The 15,963-nt window shown below is 64.3% G+C and overlaps 1 protein-coding gene across 2 annotated transcripts in view; it reads left to right on the top strand.

The window, feature by feature from the left end:
• The window catches only part of ZC3H3 (zinc finger CCCH-type containing 3), an 83,131-nt gene that overhangs the window by 28,361 nt on the left and 38,807 nt on the right, over positions 1–15,963 (top strand). For both annotated transcript variants that reach the window (XM_053896099.1, XM_053896098.1), the window contains exon 4: positions 6,996–7,149. In XM_053896099.1, coding sequence (XP_053752074.1) covers positions 6,996–7,149 — 154 coding nt within the window. The remainder of the gene's footprint in view (positions 1–6,995; positions 7,150–15,963) is intronic.

The raw sequence follows: 15,963 nt of genomic DNA, 5'->3' as shown, positions 1-15,963 counted from the left end.
CCATCTGAGACGGGGCGGGGGGGGGGGGGGTGTGTGGACCAGCCCTGTGTCTGGACACATCCTTCCTGGTTAAGCGCGTAACTGAAGGGTCTGGGCTTGTGCTGCAAAAGCCCTGGTGGGTCTCGGAGGGGCTGGCAGGCGGGCCACATGCTCAGGAAATGACCGCACACGGTGTGCATACATCTGTGCCGGCCCCCGTGCGGAGCCTCGGGCGTGTGGGCCGGGCCGTGCGGCGGGACTGCGGTCAGAGCCGGGGGCACAGAGTCGCCAGGGCGGAGTTCGGGCCAGCGTTCCCTTGGCAGCTACTGCGGACACTGGGGAGCAACCGGCCTGAGGCTGAGTGGGGAGGGGAGGGGAGAGCAGGCCTGGGACCCCCTTCGGCGGCACCCGACGACCAGAGCCCGGACCCCACAGGCCTTCCTTCTGGCTGCTTCCTGCAGATGGTGTGCATCCACGGACCTTTCCTGGTGGCCTCTGGGGTCGGCTCGCCCCTCCTAGGAGTGGGGCCCTTTTCACCCCCAAATGCGGCCCCGGTTCCACCGTCTCCAGGACCGTGGGGGTCACTGAGGGGTCAGCTCAGATGACGTTGACCTTCAGAAATGCCCTGGTGGACGGGCGGTGTCTAGAGAGAGCGGGCACACCTCACTGTCCCTTCTGAGGCCGAGTGGGGCTTGGGGCCCACCCCACAGCCCTTCTCCGGGCCCCAACCCCCGGCCCTGCCCCAGGCAGACAGGACGTGTTGCTGCCGTTCGCCCTGGTCCTCTCGAGCACTGCCCGTCCTGCCAGGCCCAGGGCTCCGCAAGCAGCTCGGGTGCCCCGCGGGGTTTCAGACGTGAGGACGCCGTGGCACGTTGAAGGCTTCTCAGCCGGTGCGCCTGCTGGTCTGCGTACGTTGCCGTGGCCGTTTTGCCAGGAGTGCGGCACACCCGCCGTTAGGACGGAGCCGGGCTCTGCTGGGGTCCTGCAGGGTTGCTGTGACATGTGCGTTTGTGGCCACTGTGCAGCCCACCTGCCACCAGCGGGGAAAGTGGCCCGCCCCTGCGGCACCTCCCGCTGCCGAGAAGACCAGGCGCCTCTGGGCTGACCTGCACCTCACCTGCCCCTGCCCCCTGCACCCATGGTCTGTCGAGCGGCTGGTCTCGGGTCAGGGAGGTAGGGTAAGGCCCTGGAGGGCTGGGTGATGCACCTCGAGCTGGGTGCGGGGAGCCTGCCTGGGCCCAGTCCTCCCGTTGGCTCTCTGTGGGCTCCTTGTTGCCTGCGCACCCTCCAGACCCGCCTGGCTTGCTTGGCCCTCACTTCTGCCCCTGTCACCGCCCCTGGGGTGGTACAGAGTCTGAGGGCGAGGTGAGGCCTTGGCCGCAGGTATGAGCCTTTTGCCAACCTGGAGGCGGTGTGGGGAGGCCCGGGCCCCGTGCTAGCCGGCTGCTCCTTCGTCCCCCGGGAGCCCCCAGGGCACCTCCCCGCTTCCTCCAGGAGAAGCCAGCACCCTGCTTGCCTAGAGCTGTTCCCTGCTTTTCACTGCCTGGGGCCTGTGGCTGTGCTGTCCCTTCTGTTTGGACCCCACTCAGGCCCCTCCCGGTCCTTCCAGCGGTGTCACTGCTGGGGGCACTCGTGACAGGTCCTGCCTGCCGTGTGCACCTCTTTGCACCCCTGACCACCATCAGCTGCGGTCACAACCATATGCTGGCCGCTGATCCGAGAGCCTTGCTCTTGCTGGAGAGCAGGATTGTGTCCGGGGCCTGCCCCAAAGGCCGTGGTTCTCAGGAACTGCCCAGGGAAGAGGCCCCACAGGGGACGGGTTTGTGGGCATGTAGGTGCCCAGGTGCTCACAGGGGCCTCCCACCCTCTCTCTCGGGCACATCAGCGACCCCACTGCCAGGTGCTGTCCCACATCTGTGCCAAGGAGGGGGCCAGGCTGGTTTCCGTGGCGCGGCCCCCTCCCTGCTCTGGCCCCTCTTGTCTGCCTTAGGCCAGGCCTCCCTCACCCAGTGCCAGGCCCGGGGCCGGGTCGAGTTGGCACCTCATCAAAAACTCCGGTTAAGGCTGGAAGGAAGACCTTTCGGAGTGAGTTTGGGTGCACACAGCTTGCCGGTAGTTGGCTCCCACGGGCCCTGGTCAGGTGGGGGCCCTGTGCCCATTTCGGTTGGGGGCTGTGGGTGGCCTGACGGGAGGCAGGTGCGGGTGGGTGGGGGCACTACCAGCCTACAGCAGGGTGACCAGCTGGGACCTGAGCCGGCTGAGAGTGGACAATGGCTTCTGTGGCAGAAGAGCAGAAATCCCTGTGACTTCTGAAATGCTGAGCCGCAGCACGGCCTTTTAGAGCTGTCTGCAGCCTGTTCGCAGATAATAACGCATCAGGGTAGGTGTTGATGAAAAGCGGATCAGGCAGAGGGAGTTGAATCTCCCTGGACTGGGAACTGGGGAGCCCGGGCCAGCAGAAGCCCTTGGCCCCATGGCCACCCCACCAGCCGGGCTCCCCACCCTCAGCCAGAGGGGTCTCCCCCCCCCCCCCCCCCCCCCGCCCCATGCTGCCGCAGTCCCGAGAGGCCAGGGGTCTGGGGCCCGTCTTCCAGGAGCATGGCTTGGTTTGGAGGGTGCACGACAGGCAGGCTGGATCCCGTCTGCGGGCTCTGTCCAGTCCTGTTCCACTGGCACAGGTGAAGTTTGTGCTTAGGTACCAGTCACTCGCTTTTGCTCAGCTGTCCTGTCCCCCAGCAGGGAAGAAGCGCTGGAGACAGCCCTGCCCTTAGTCTGTGCCTCCACCAGCAACACCCCCGCTGCCTCTTCATGAGGCCAGAGGCTCAGGGAAGAGGCTTCTGGAACGGGGTGGGAAGCCAGCTGTGGACAGGTCTGTCATCTTCATGGGGCCTGTCTCTGGAGGCCCCAGTGCCCCTGTCTATGGGCCGCTGCTGGGCGAAGGCCAGAGGCTGGTGGATGGGAGGCCACGGAGCCAGGGGCGCGTGGTCCCCGCCCCGCCCCCCCCCCCCCAGGCCTCTCCCTAGGGCGCCGGACAGTGGGGTGCTGCTGGGGACACTCGCTCAGCCCTGAGTCTGCCCGCCTGTATGGGGAGCAGCCTCAGGCAGCCCTTTGCACAGTCTTATTTTCTCCTTATTCATTAAACAGTTGTGAAATTAGCAGCTCATTTTCTACCTAGTTATTGCCCTTTGAAGTTCCATAAAAATCTGAACTCCGTCTCAACTCCTGCTCTGCACTAAAACAGAGAGAGCTGTGACCTCCGTCTGATAGGCTCTCCCGTCTGGTGGCTGGTCAGGAGGGGGACTGGGGGAGCCGGGATGGGGCAGGGCCCTCCCTTTCCTGCCATCTGCCCAGTGCTCTGGGGCCCTGGGAGGGGCTGGTGTGTGCCCCGCTTCCACAGCTGGATCACGGAGGGCAGGACGTGCTGGGGGCAGGAGCCAGGCTGGCTGGGCTCCGCCGCTGGATGGGTGTCCCGCCTCCCTGGGCCTCAGTGGCCTCCCTCCCTGCCACCACGCCTGCCCCGCGTGCCCGTGCTCGGTGCTCAGGGGGGCTCCTGGGTGCAGCCTAGTCCCCCCACTCCGTCTGGGGCCCCCGAGCACGGGCACGCGGGGGAGGCCGGCCCCCGGGCCGACTGTGCAGGCGCGAGGGCTCCGCTGATAGATGGGCTCATATCCCACTCAAATATGATGCCAGCAGTTTTCTGTAGTTCGTCTTCCATTGCGGTAGTAAAGTTTTTAATTAGGAAAGCTAATGAGATCGATTAGTCATTAGAAGTGACCTCTGCACGGCAGGGCGGAGAGGGCTGTGTGTGTGGGCCTGATAACGCGGCGCCCGGGCCTCGTTGGCAATAAAGGCGCGAAGGGTTTGATTTGAGTGAAATGTGCCACAGGGAATACATCATGCGGAGAAAAAAAATTACAACCCTGGGAGTCTGTAATGAAGGGAATTAAACCCACATCCTATCTAAATAACATGATTATCTACACAAACCCTCCGCCAGCCGGGGGGAATGGCCGGCTGCTGGGCTGCCTTCCCAGCCGCGGGGTCGGGGCGAGGCCTGGGCTCCCGAGCCACGGGGAGCAGGGTGGGCGTGTGCCACCTTCGCCCTGGGGCGGGCCTTGCCGCCTCCCACCCCAGCTTCCTGGTCCCCGTGTGCAGGCACAGTGTTAGGATCCCTGCGCCTGTTGGCCACGGGGGCACACACCCACCTGTGTGTTCTTGGCATGGGCGCCCTAGGCGGTCTCTCCGGGGTCAGTGCCGTGAACCCTTCCACTGCCTGTGCCTAAACTGCCCATTGAGGAAAGATGGGGGCCAGGAGTGACCAGCAGGCCAGGCTGTAGTGGTCACAGCCCCGCCGTGGGGCAGGGTGTGCCCTGCTGTGCCCTCCCCTCCCCTTGTTGCTCAGGACCACGGGGGGTGGGGCCTCACAGATGACCGTGTGAAGCAAAGGACACCAGGCTGCCTGTTTAAGAGGAGATCTGCCTTGTTACTTTGTGTCTCCCAGAAGTGGTCATTGGGCACTAATAAGTAAAATGCAGTAAGTTAAACAAAAAGTTGATTTTACAACAGGCCTGCGCTTTGCAGGAGTGCATCCTGAATACAGTTGCCTGTTAACTTGAATGCAGAGTCCAGGCCTTTGGGCGTGGGGGCGGGGGAGGGGGCTTCTTAGAGGTGGCAGTGCTCACATCCGGAAGAGGGGAGTGGGGCTGGGCCAGGCCTGGGTTCCCTATGCTCAGGACGAAGGGGGTGGGGCTGGTGAGTCAGCAGGGCTCCCGGGCAGGAGTCCAGCTGCAGAGCCAGGGCTGTGTGGCTCCAGCCGTGCCAGGGCTGTGTGGCACCTCCCATCCCAGAGCAGCCAGCGGCCGCTGCCTGGGAGGCCTGGGGTCAGGCGTGCTGTCCGGATGCAAGGGCCGAGGGAGCAGGGCGGCTGTGAGGGTAGCTTGGGGCCCGGATGACTTAGAGGAAGGCTCTTAGTTGGAACAAGCTGTTATTGATTTTCTGTGGTCCATCCTTGCTTGTAAGACCTTGAAAATTCAATTCAGCAAACATTTATCTATCGATGCCCACTGTGTGCGAGGCTCTCCCCTGCGTCCCAAGAGCGTGTGGGGTGCTCAGAGCTAAGGATCTACTCACTTTGGTCACTCAGCAAGATCAGGTGTCCCTGGTGATGCCATGTCGCCCTTTGGTTTTGCTGACCTTCTGTTTTCTCCCCAACTCCCTGGAGCTGCTGCTCTTGGAGGTAGGGAGAACCGAGGAGAGACAGAGACAGACAGAAGGGGTGAGGGGAGAAGGGGGGGTCTCCCCTGTTGCCGGGGTGTCTGTCCTGGCCTCACCTGGATGTGTCGTGGCTCCCTTTGGTGGGCAGCTGTTGTGCGTCCCTGCGCCAGTCTGGTGACCAGAGCTGTGCCCTGCCCCTGGCACTCTTTGGGCCTTGAAGCCCACGTCCACCTCTGACAGGTGAAAGGGCCCTGCACAGTCTCCTTGGTCTGGCAGCAGGCGTGGACCCTCTAGTCCGGGGCACTCGGGAGGGCTCTGACCCATGCCGTGTCCTGGCCTTGCCGTGTGGGTTGATGGGTACCCTGGCAGAGGGTGAGGGGACCCCTGGAGTAGGGGCTCTTCTGACATCCGGGCAAGGGGCACAGTGCCAGATACCAGGCTTGTCCTGCTTATTCCCGACCAGGTGTCCCCCTGGGTGTAGTGGGTTCTGGCGGGCCGGGCAAGCCTGGAGAGGAGGTGTGTGGAGCCAGGAGCTGGTTCGGGGGCCTGGCTGTGGGCTGGAGTCTGTTGGGTCTAGGGCTCTGAAAGATGGGTTTTAGATGCTGTCTGTGATTCGTAACAGCTCCTTGCAGGCCGGCAACAGGGAGGTTCCCAGTCTGGTTCGGGATCTGTGGGTTCTGGGAGGGTCTAGCGGAGCAGGCCCGGGTCATGGAGCGTTGGTCCGCGCTGTCGGAGGAGCCAAAGGACTGGCACCGAGCGGGACTAGCGAGGGGACGTGGGGGTTTGGTGCCGCCCCGTGCACTGCGCCCTCCGGGCCACCTGGGGCCCTGGCAGCCTTTGGCTGAAGGGTCACGGGTGTGCTCTGGTGCTGATGCTCCGGCAGTGAGACCCTGTGCGTTTTCCTGGGGGCCTCGCCTGGCACGCACGCCGCCCCTCCCTACCCCCCCCCCCCCCCCCGCCCGCCCCCGCCACTGCCCGACGGCCTGACCCGGCATAGCGTCTCTGTGAGTGGGAGCCCCAGGAAGCTACCCATGCTGGGGTGCTGTGCAGGCAGGCTGGATGGGACGAGGAGGGGCCCACAGGGAGCCTGGGTCCCGGCGCCGGTCCGAGAGGGGAGCTTCCGGAGAGGCTGCCGGCCGTGGGCTGGGTCACGAGAGGCTTCGGCGCCCCCGTCCCGCGCTGCGTTCGCTTTAATTATCTGGGCAGTTAGAGCTGTATATTATGCGAGCCGGGCAATTAGGTACGTTCCTCGAAGCTGTGGAGAAATTGCCGGCTATCAAGTGGAGGGGAACTCGGGCAAAACAGATCCCTGTTAATTGCATGAACCATTCAGCAAAAGAGAAGCTGTGGTGTACATACATCCCCCGCAAGATGTTATGAAAACATTGGTGATTAAATACATAAATCTGCGTGAGCATGTGCTGGGGGTGCCCAGAGAGGGAGGCGAGCAGTCTGCACCCCGGCCTCCTGCGCCCTCCTGCGGCCCCCTCCGCGCTACTCCTGGAGGCTCTGGGGAGTTGGGGCCAGAGTGGGGGTCCTGAGTCTGGGGGCTGCCTGCTGAGGGGCACCAGCCCATGGTGCCGCCCTAGTCAGCTGGCCCCGGGGCGCTTCTGCCGCCCCCCCCCGCCCACGTGTCACTCAGCATCCCCAGTGCCCTGTGTCTCAGGACTCCAGGCCTGTGCCCAGCTCTCAGGAGCCTCGGGCCCCTGGGTGCTCTGGGGCTGTGTGGGGCGGGGCTGGAGTGAGTCGAGAGGCCCCCTGCTGACCTCCACTGACCCCCTCTGTGTGCGTTTTCTCCGCAGCATCCAGCGTGCACACCCTGCGGACGCCTCCCACCAGCAAAGTGATCAAGACCCGCTACCGCATCGTCAAGAAGACGCCCGTGTCTCCTCTCAGCGCCCCCCAGTCTCCTCTGTCCCTGCCCTCTTGGCGGTCACGGCGGCTCTCGCTGTCCAGGTAGGACGCCCTCATCCGGGCTGCCGTGGGCCTGGGGCCTGTAGGGGACCGAGCTGGCCACGCGGAAGCGCTTGGTCTACAGTTTGCCGGCCGTGGAACAGGCTAATTTTTCTGTGTAGCAGTTTCTGCAGCAGACCTGCGGCCAGCCTGCGCATGCCGCGTGCACTCACGGACGCACGCGTGCACTCACGGACACGCGTGCACAGACACGCATGCCCTCCACCGCTGTCTGTAGGCTGTTAGCTGGCAGGGGACGTCCGTGGGGGAAGCCACCATCTGGACAGTTGAGGCCACACCGGGCTTTGTTCCACTTCATGGAGAAACTTCTGGTTAGAGGTAGGGCCTGAGCTGCCCTCTGGGAGATGTGGCCCATCTTTCCTTCGGCACACGGGGGCTACGGCCCTCTCCATGTCCCCCCCAGTGGGTGCTGCCTGCACCCCCCCCCCCCCCAGTGCTGCAGCCTTGCTCTGGGCCGCTCCTGGATGAGGGCGTACAGAGTGGGGACGGTTCCACTTATTTTCTGGGTGCCCTGGCCCAGAAGTGGGAGGGCTCTGTTGGGGCAGCAGCTTCAGGGGATAGAAGTCGGGGACCCCTGTTGTGAGCCTGCTGAGCCCTGGGGCCTCAGGAGGCCTGTCGTGGGGGGCATGGCCCCTTCCTTTGCTGAGGTGGGGGGTGGGGCGGCAGCTCTGGTGGGTGAGTGGGAACGGGGCGCCCTCTGGGAGCCTCTTCCTAGGGGAGCAGAGTGGGAGCTCCCTCATCCAACGTCGGCCTCCACCCAGGTGCGGTGGGCACTCTGGCCGAGGGCTGTGGACAAGGGACCGTTGTGCCCCACGGGACTGGACTACACAGAATCTTGGGCAGGGGCCATCCTGCTAGCCCACCAGGAGCCCCCCCACCTGCTGGCCAGTGGCTCCCTGGCTCTGGGGCTGTGAGAGGAGGTGCTGGCCTGTGGCAGGGCGATCGGCCCACCCAGGCCGCGGCACCCACTCCCTCCTCCGTTACCGCGAGGCCGCACTGAACTTGGCCCTGCTGCTGGTTTTTCTGGAGGCAATAGCTGCAAGTATATTTTAAATTAATTTTACTGCACTTTTTGTAATATTTTTGTTTTAAATAGATTTATAAGTATCTTGGGGGCTATTTCTACAAATTTATGAAGATAATTTTCACTCTCTCGATAAGGTTAAATTTACACCTGCTATTTCCATATTAATTCACAGTGCTAAGTGGGTCTAATTTTCTTCCGTTCTCCTATCTAGTGAGCATGGCCTTTCCTAATGCAATTTCCCCCTCACTAAATCACTGTGATCGGGAGTCATGATCGAGCTAAATTAACTTAAATTAATTTACTTAATAAGAGCCCCAGATCATCGTGAATGAGGTTCAGATTTATTGATCTTGCTCGCGCCTCCCCTCCCGCGGTCCGAATTCCGGTCCCGCCTCCCCCAGGGGGCGTGGCTGGGGGCTGGGGCGGCCCTGTGGGGGTCACTGACCAGAAAGGGCTGCCAGGCCCAGTAGGGTGAGGCCTACTGGGGGGGGTGGCTGGGTGCACCCACCCTGGGCCGTAGCCGCCTCATAACCAGGCAGAACGTCAAGTCCATTAGGTGGGGAGCAGCCCAGTCGGCAGCAGGACAGAGAATACTTGCCTGCGCCTCAGTGTGGGAGTTGAGCAGGTGGGGGTGGAGAGGGCGCTTGTCCATATGCCGTGTGGGCAGGTCTGCGAGGTCTGACCTCCCGGCTCAGGTGGGTGGGATGGGCCGTGAGGGGAGGCGGGCCTCGTGCTGTGGGCACCGTAGACCCGGCTCAGAACGGACAGGCCCGGACCGAGCTGCCCACCCTGCTTGGCCACGGCTCCCCCCGGGCCGGCTGCCTTGCAGGGAGGGCCATGGCCATGTGGGTGCCCCAGCACAGGGGCCCGGCTATGGGTGAGGACGCCGCTCTGGTTGGCTCTGTGACGCCCTCTGCCAGGCCGTGCTGGTGTCAGACGGCTCAGGTCCTGTGGCCCTGACTCGTGCGCGATGGCTGCGGGCTCAGGTCAGCTTTGCGGGTGCTCGAGGCTTCCAGCGCTCCCTGTGTGCGCAGGCGTGGCTGGGCCCTACTCCCCCAGGACGGATACACGTAATCTGAGGCCACGTGTGGAGGCTTTGCTTAGTGGGGTCTCCCTCCACCTGACCGCTTTACTCCAGGTCTGTGTTACCCATTGCCAGGGCTCCGGGACACACCCTGAGCACAGAGTCCTAGGTTCTTGGGGGCCAGGCCCCCGGGCTTCGCGGGCCTGCGGAGTAGGGTGTGGTGGAGGCCGAGGGCTGAGCGGCTCAGGTCCTGGGAAACGTGGCTGCCAGCAGACTGGGCTTCCTTTGCCCAAGGTCAGCTGGACCCTGGTGGGGGGTGGGCTTCCTTCTCAGCAGAGTGGCCGCCCGCCAGCCTCCCGGCCTGTCGGCTGCGCCCGCCTGGGCTTGTCTTGTTGAGGCAGCGGAAAGGGCCTGTCTCCAGGGCCGGGTGGCCAGTCTGGTGCCCACTCACCTGCTACTTTCAGCTCCGTCAGAGCTGGGGGCTGCCTGTGTGAGGTCAGTGGGTCCAGGGAGGCTCTGGCCGACTGGCCTGGCCTGTGGCCTTGACCTCCACCCTGTGCATCTGCAGGCTCTTCAACTTTTCCCTGGGCATGAGGAGGGGTTGAGCCGGTGGCTGGGCCCAGGCCAGTGTGGTCCGAGGGCTCAGGGGTGAGAAAGCAGGGCTTCCCGCCGGGTGGCCAGCCTGAGCCCAAGGCCCGTGAGCTCTCCTTGGCCCTCCTGATCCGGACGCACCTCAGAGGGGAACACCCCTGGGGGGTGTGGCAGGCAGGCCCCGACAGTCCTGGAAGTCTCAGTCGGCAGTGTTGGGGACTGGGAGACACAGGCGGGAAGTAAGTCAGGTGACCCGGTGGCCGAGAGTGCCGGTGTTGGCATGGGTGGCCCTGGATCCCACCCTCCTGCAGACACCCGCCGTGGAGAGAAAGCTGTGTATATGTGTGTGTGGAAATGCTGCCGTCATGGGGGAGCCTGGGGAGCGCCGCTGGGGAACACACGCCGTGTGACCCTGAGCGAGCGGGAAGGCTGGGGGGCGGAGCTCCCAGAGGCCCCTGGGGCTGCCTCACGGAGTGGCCAGGTGTCCTGAGCAGGGCCGGGGCGGAACCTGGCTTATCAGCTAGATAGATGGCCAGTGGTCGTGGCAGGTCCGTGCCCTCCCTGTCCGGAGGGATGACACCCCTCGTTGTGGCGAGGGGTTGCCGCACTCGGTCCTGTGCCACAAGGGGCCTGGTGTCAGAGCGAGCGTGGGGGCAGCAGGGCCGCTGCCACTCTTGCTCCAGGCAGATGGGGCCGCGCTTCCCGACTGCCTGGGACTATGGGGTGCAGGCCCCTCCTGGCAGTGGCTGGTGGCCCCAGGGGCTGCGGGTGGGATTGCTATGGGACCCGCAGGATGTACGGCTGGGCCCTGAGGACCGCACGCCGCTGCTGCCCAGACCGGCCCTGGGGTGTGGGGTGTCTTGGGGGTCGGTGGAGGCTCCCGCCAAGCGAGGGTTTAACGTGTTTGTTCTCAGGTTTGTGGATTTGCCTGTGCCCTCGGCGGCTTCCAGCAAGTTCATTAATCTGAACTGCGGCTGAAACGTGACTTATATCCCTAAACCGCCTGTCACTTTTCACTCCTTCCAAACTCATTTGACGTGAAAGTGCGGGGTAAACAGAAGCCGCTGAGCTCAAGCAGATGAGTCTGGAGGCCGCTCCGTCCCGACTACAAATGGCGCTGTCACAGGGGCTGCCGCGCGCAGGCCCGCCTTACTTTATTTTATTTTATTTTAGCGCTCGTGCGGTAAATCTTAAGTAATCTCTGGCTGGTTTGACGAGGCTCGGGCTGCGATTTTGAAGGCTCTGAAATGCGTCTCCAAAGTGACGTCTCATTAAAGAGGAATTCAGCCTGAGGATGGGTTGGGCAGCACCCCCCCCCGGGGGGGGGGGGGCTGTGGGGTCCCGTGTGCTTCTCCCTCATGCCCGGCCACCCCCCCCCCCCCCTCCCCGGAAGCCCAGGATCTCTCTAGAGGCAGCGGGGACCGGCCCCGGCCCTCAGGCCACTGACGCGGCAGGCTCTGCCTCTCTCTCTCCGTTCTGGAGGCTGGCCGTCTGAGGTGAGGGTGCCGGCGCCCTGTCCACGCTGCAGGCAGCTGCTTCCTCGGCGTGTCCTCGTGTGGCGGGACAGTCCGCTTTCTGAGGGCGCCGGTCCTGTCGGGGGGCCCTGCCCTCGTGACTTTGTCCAACCCTAAGCACCTCCCAGAGGCCCACCTCCGCGCGCCAGCCCATTGGGATGAGGGTTTCAACATAGGGATTTGGGGGGCCCGGCGTTCGGTCCATCCAGGGAGCATCTGCTGTGAGGGAGCCCCCACGTGAGGTGGGTGCCTCCTCCGTGTCATGGCCGCGCCCCAGGCCCTCACGTGTCTAGTGAGGGCCCTGCTCGGCCGTGTGCACACAGGCCGCTCCCGCTCAGCCCAGGCCAGGACCCGTGACGGGACTAGTAGAGAAAACTGGGCGCCCCGTCCTGGGCCGGGTGCCCGCTCTGCTCACGGCGCTCTCCTCCCATCAGGAGGCGAGCGGAGAAGTGAGGCGGGAGCCCCCACAGGGTCGTGACTGTGGTGAAGCGCCGACAGTGTACCCGGGACAGACGGGTGCTCAGGGAGCCCAGAGAAGGCCGGTCTCGGGGTGGGGCAGGCGTGGTCAGTGTGGGCCGTGTTGCCAGGGCCTTTCCCGTGGGCCTGGGGAGGGGTCCCTGCTCCTGGGCCGGCAGGGGTGTGGGGGTACGGCAGGGGGGCCGCGGCCCTTCCTCCTGCCGAACCCCTTCCTGGCTGTGACCGCTGGGTTCGGGCCCAGGGCGTGTGCCGCGGCCAACCTTCTCTTGACTTGGCTGCCATGCTCCCGGGCATGCCTGCCTGCACCCCCACCCGCTCTCTGACATTCCGTCTCCCCCGTGCCCCAGCCGCGCCGTGTGGGCTCTGTCTGTGCACAGCCTGTACCGACAGCCTGAGAAGGTGCCAGGCCAGGCACGGCTCCCACTGCCCACGAAAGCGCTGAGTGACCGTGGCCCACGCAGCAGGAGTTTGAGTTGGTTCTGGTACGAACAACAGCGTCTACTTCGAGCGAAGAGAGATATCCGGCTGGTTTCGCATGGGTGCCTATCCGGGCCCGGCCCGCTCTGTGCGACGGGCAGTCGGCGCTCCTGGTCTCCTGTCAGATGCAGGGGGGGGCCTGGCCTGCGAGCGTCTGCGGTTCCGCCCATCTGGTGTGCCCGGGGAAGGGAGGGCACCTCTTCTGCCGGGAGACAGCAGGTGGGGAGGAGCCTCGGCGTGCGCTGCGGGGACTGCCCTCTGCCCCACACAGGGCTTTCCTTGCTGGACTCAACGGCGGGTGTGCGCCTGCGTGTGGCGGCTTGGGCTCCGTGTGTGTGACCCCCGGGAATGGCCTGTCCTGTGGGCCCTGGGGAACGGCTGCCGTCCACTCTTCCGCTCGACGGTGACAGGAGAGCCCACGGCAGCTTGCTCACGGGCCCCTGACCCTCTCCAGCCAGGGGAGAACGGGGCGGGGGCATCACCGTCCACACTTGGGGTTCCCAGTACTGACTGGGGTGGCCAGACCTGCGTGAGGTGGGGAGCTGCCGCGAGGGCCCAAGGTCGGGGGGGGCGTTGGGCCCAGGCCCGGGGCTGGTCCTGCCGGGGCGACTGGTGCCACACCAGCCCTCCTGGTCCCTGTCGCTCACCTCTGTGTTGGCGGTCCCCTCGAAGGGCAGTAGGGAAAGTGAGGTGAGCCGCACAACCTGGCGTGAGACGCACAGTTGGCTGTGTTGACATCCAGGTCAGGAGCTCTGACTACGTAGTGACACCGCGAGCCCGGGGCTCCCGATGGCTCTGATGGGGGCTTCCGAGCGCTGCGTGCTGCCGAAGACAGCCCCCCGCCCAGGCTGGAGCTGGGGAGGGGTGGGTTGCGGCTCTCAGCTGGGCGGTACCTTGGCTCCTGGGTGTCGCGGTTCGGGTCGGGCCCTGGCAGAACAGGCGGAGGCCCCCAGGAGGTGGCTGTAGCGGCCCCTCCCAGCCCTCTGCCTTGTCCGCCCGCTGTCCGAGGTCTGTGGCGGCTGCCCTGGATGGGGTCACCCTGCCTGTCTGGAAGCTGTGGCCCAGGAGAGGACAGATCCTGAGCTGGTAAGTCACAGAGGTGTCCTGGGCCAGCATGCCCGGAGGTCCGGCAGGCCCGGGCGGTGGGCTCTCCTGGGCCTGTCTGTAGCCGTGCATCTCAGCCAGGCCTGGCTGTGGTGAGAGGGATGTGGCCAGGCACGGAAGGGGTCTCCCGCGGCATACACAGCATGGAGGAGACCCCGAGAAGCCTGAACAGGCAGAACAGGTTCAAGTGCAGAGGCTTGACGAGGCCCCAGGGCCTAGCCTGGGATAGTGGGTGCCATACTCTGGAGCCCACTGGGCAGCCTAGACTTGGCGGTGCTGGGCTTCTGCTCCAGGGCGTCTGGACTTGCTGACTGCATCTGCCTCTGCCCAGCCCTGCGGATGTGCTCTGTGGCTTGTGGCCTGAGTGGGCCGTGTACTGCCCCCCTCCCGCGTCATGCCCAGTACGTTGCCTGGATGGCGCCTGTTGCCACTGACCACCCATTGAATCCCAGACGGTGAATTCCAGGGGCCGCCGTGGGGGTCGTTATGTTGGGGAGGGTCAGGGTGGGCCTGGGGCTGTCGGAGAGGGAGGTAGGGAGAGGATAGTCACAGCATCCTCACAGGTTTCTCACATCTAATTTTTGGGGGTAAACAGTTTGGGTAAAAAATTTTGGGGTATGTCATTTTGATATACTTTTGCACGTACAGAGAAGTTGCAGACCTTGTATTGTTCGCCTCAGTTCACTGACTGCTTATGCCTTGCCCCATCGGCTGTATCATATTTCCCCTCTGTGTTCATATACGACCATTTGGGTGGAATTTGCAGACCTGGTGCCCCTTGACCGGGCGCTGCAGTGTGGTCCCTGAGATCCGGGAGGGCTGCCTGGAGGCAGAGCTGGTGTGCAGCCCCATGGCGGTTGGGGGTGGCATCTCTTCAGCATCCTTGAGGCTGGACCCGGCCCTCAGCCTCGCTCCGTCTTTCCTGACGCTGATGTTTTGGGGAGCGGAGGCCAGGTGCTTTGTGCAGCGTCCCCGGGCTCGGACGCCTCCTTGTGAGGAGACTCAGATCTGCCATTTCAGCAGCAATGTCACGGAAGTGCTGGGTGGCCTGGAGGACCTGGCGTCTGGCTGCCTGGTGCCGGGGGGGGGGGGGGGGGGGGGGGGGGGGGCTGGGTGACCTGACTGCCTGGCTGGCGGCCCGTGTGGGTCCTCAGGCGTCCGGGGGGAGCCGTTGGCCCTGCGTATAGCACCCTCTTCTCTGCTGGGCTTCACCCATGCATCTTAGACCCTTCGTGACTTTAACCCTGTGTCCTTTTGTCCTGGCTGCGTGGCATCCTACCAGGAACCGCTGTCCCTTATCCCCCGTTGCTTTATGTATTTGTTCATCTGTTCATGCTAGTGTGGCATTGGATTCGTACTGTATCTGATAGGCTGTAACCTGTCACCGTCGTGACTCATCCGGCCCTCAGTCTGTGCCAGCCTGGGCTTCGGGGCCCCTTCTGTGGCCCGGGTCCTTTCCACACGGGGCGCCCCACGGGACTTTCGCTCTGCCAGCTCGGAACCAGCCGCCTGTCACAGAACCTGGCTCCTCGTGGTGCAGTGGCTCTTGGCTGCCCTCAGTCCCCCACAGCCAAGGGTCTCGTGGGCCTGGGGTGACAGGGGCACATAGCAGGGCCGTCCCGGCTCGGGGTGTATGTCTTTGCCCCCCGGCCCCGTTGAGTGCGTGTGCGGACCCAGCACCCGGAATTCATGCCATACTGCCAGTTCCGGCTGGGCACGCTTCCTTCTGCCTTCCCCTGGGGCGTATCTGTGACTGTCCCCCATGGGGACACCTGCTCAGTAGAGCTCGACGTTTGTGTCTAGTTCTTCTCGGCTGACATGGACGCCCGGGGTGGCGCACGAGGCTAAGTGTCCGGCTCTGAGCTTTGGCAAACGCCGCCCCTGTGCGGCTCGGCCCTCCGTCGACGTCGGGGTGTTCTGTCGCCCAGAGTGCTTCCGCGCTGTCCCCGTCGGCAACCCACACCCAGGAAGCCCGTCCCCCCTGTCCGCACCGTGGATTTGCAGACTCTCGAGGCTGGATCTGGAGCGCTCCGGCCTCCGACCCTGGCATGAGCACCACACAGCTCGTGGCCCAGGCCCTCCCGTTGCTCCCACCCCTGCTCGTCTGTGCTCCTCCCGGTGGATGAGTGAGTTATTCCCACTTCGGGACGGGAACCAAGGCAGCCGACTCTTCTCCCCCGGCTCTGCGTAGACCCGTGTTCCCGTCTCCCCTCAGTGCGCGCCTGGGAGTGGGGCTGCGGGGACACGGGAGGGTGTGTTTGACTCCACGTGAAACCGCCAAGCCTTCCCCAGAGGGAGGTGTCCTTTCTGTCCCCGTTACGGCACGCGGTGTTACGGTCTTTCTGATTTTCACATTTTCCGTGGCAGCATCTGGTTGTGGTTTAATTTACATTTCCCTGACTTCCCACGATGTTGAGCACTTACTTGTGGGCTTACCTACGGCCGTTTGGGCTCCTTGGCCCATTTTTAAGTTGGTTTGTCCTTTGTTCTTGAGCTACGGGAGCACATTTGTTTCCGGCTGTGTGTCTTCCCTGCCAGTTCAGGCTTCCCTGGTTGAATGTGGCCTTGTCTCCTGTCCTGGA

The sequence above is a fragment of the Panthera pardus genome, unplaced genomic scaffold, assembly GCF_024362965.1.
Source record: "Panthera pardus isolate Hobbes unplaced genomic scaffold, ASM2436296v1 HiC_scaffold_7, whole genome shotgun sequence".
Lineage (NCBI taxonomy): Eukaryota > Metazoa > Chordata > Mammalia > Carnivora > Felidae > Panthera > Panthera pardus.
Note: the sequence above shows the minus strand (reverse complement) of the source record. Positions and strands in the feature narration are given on the sequence as shown.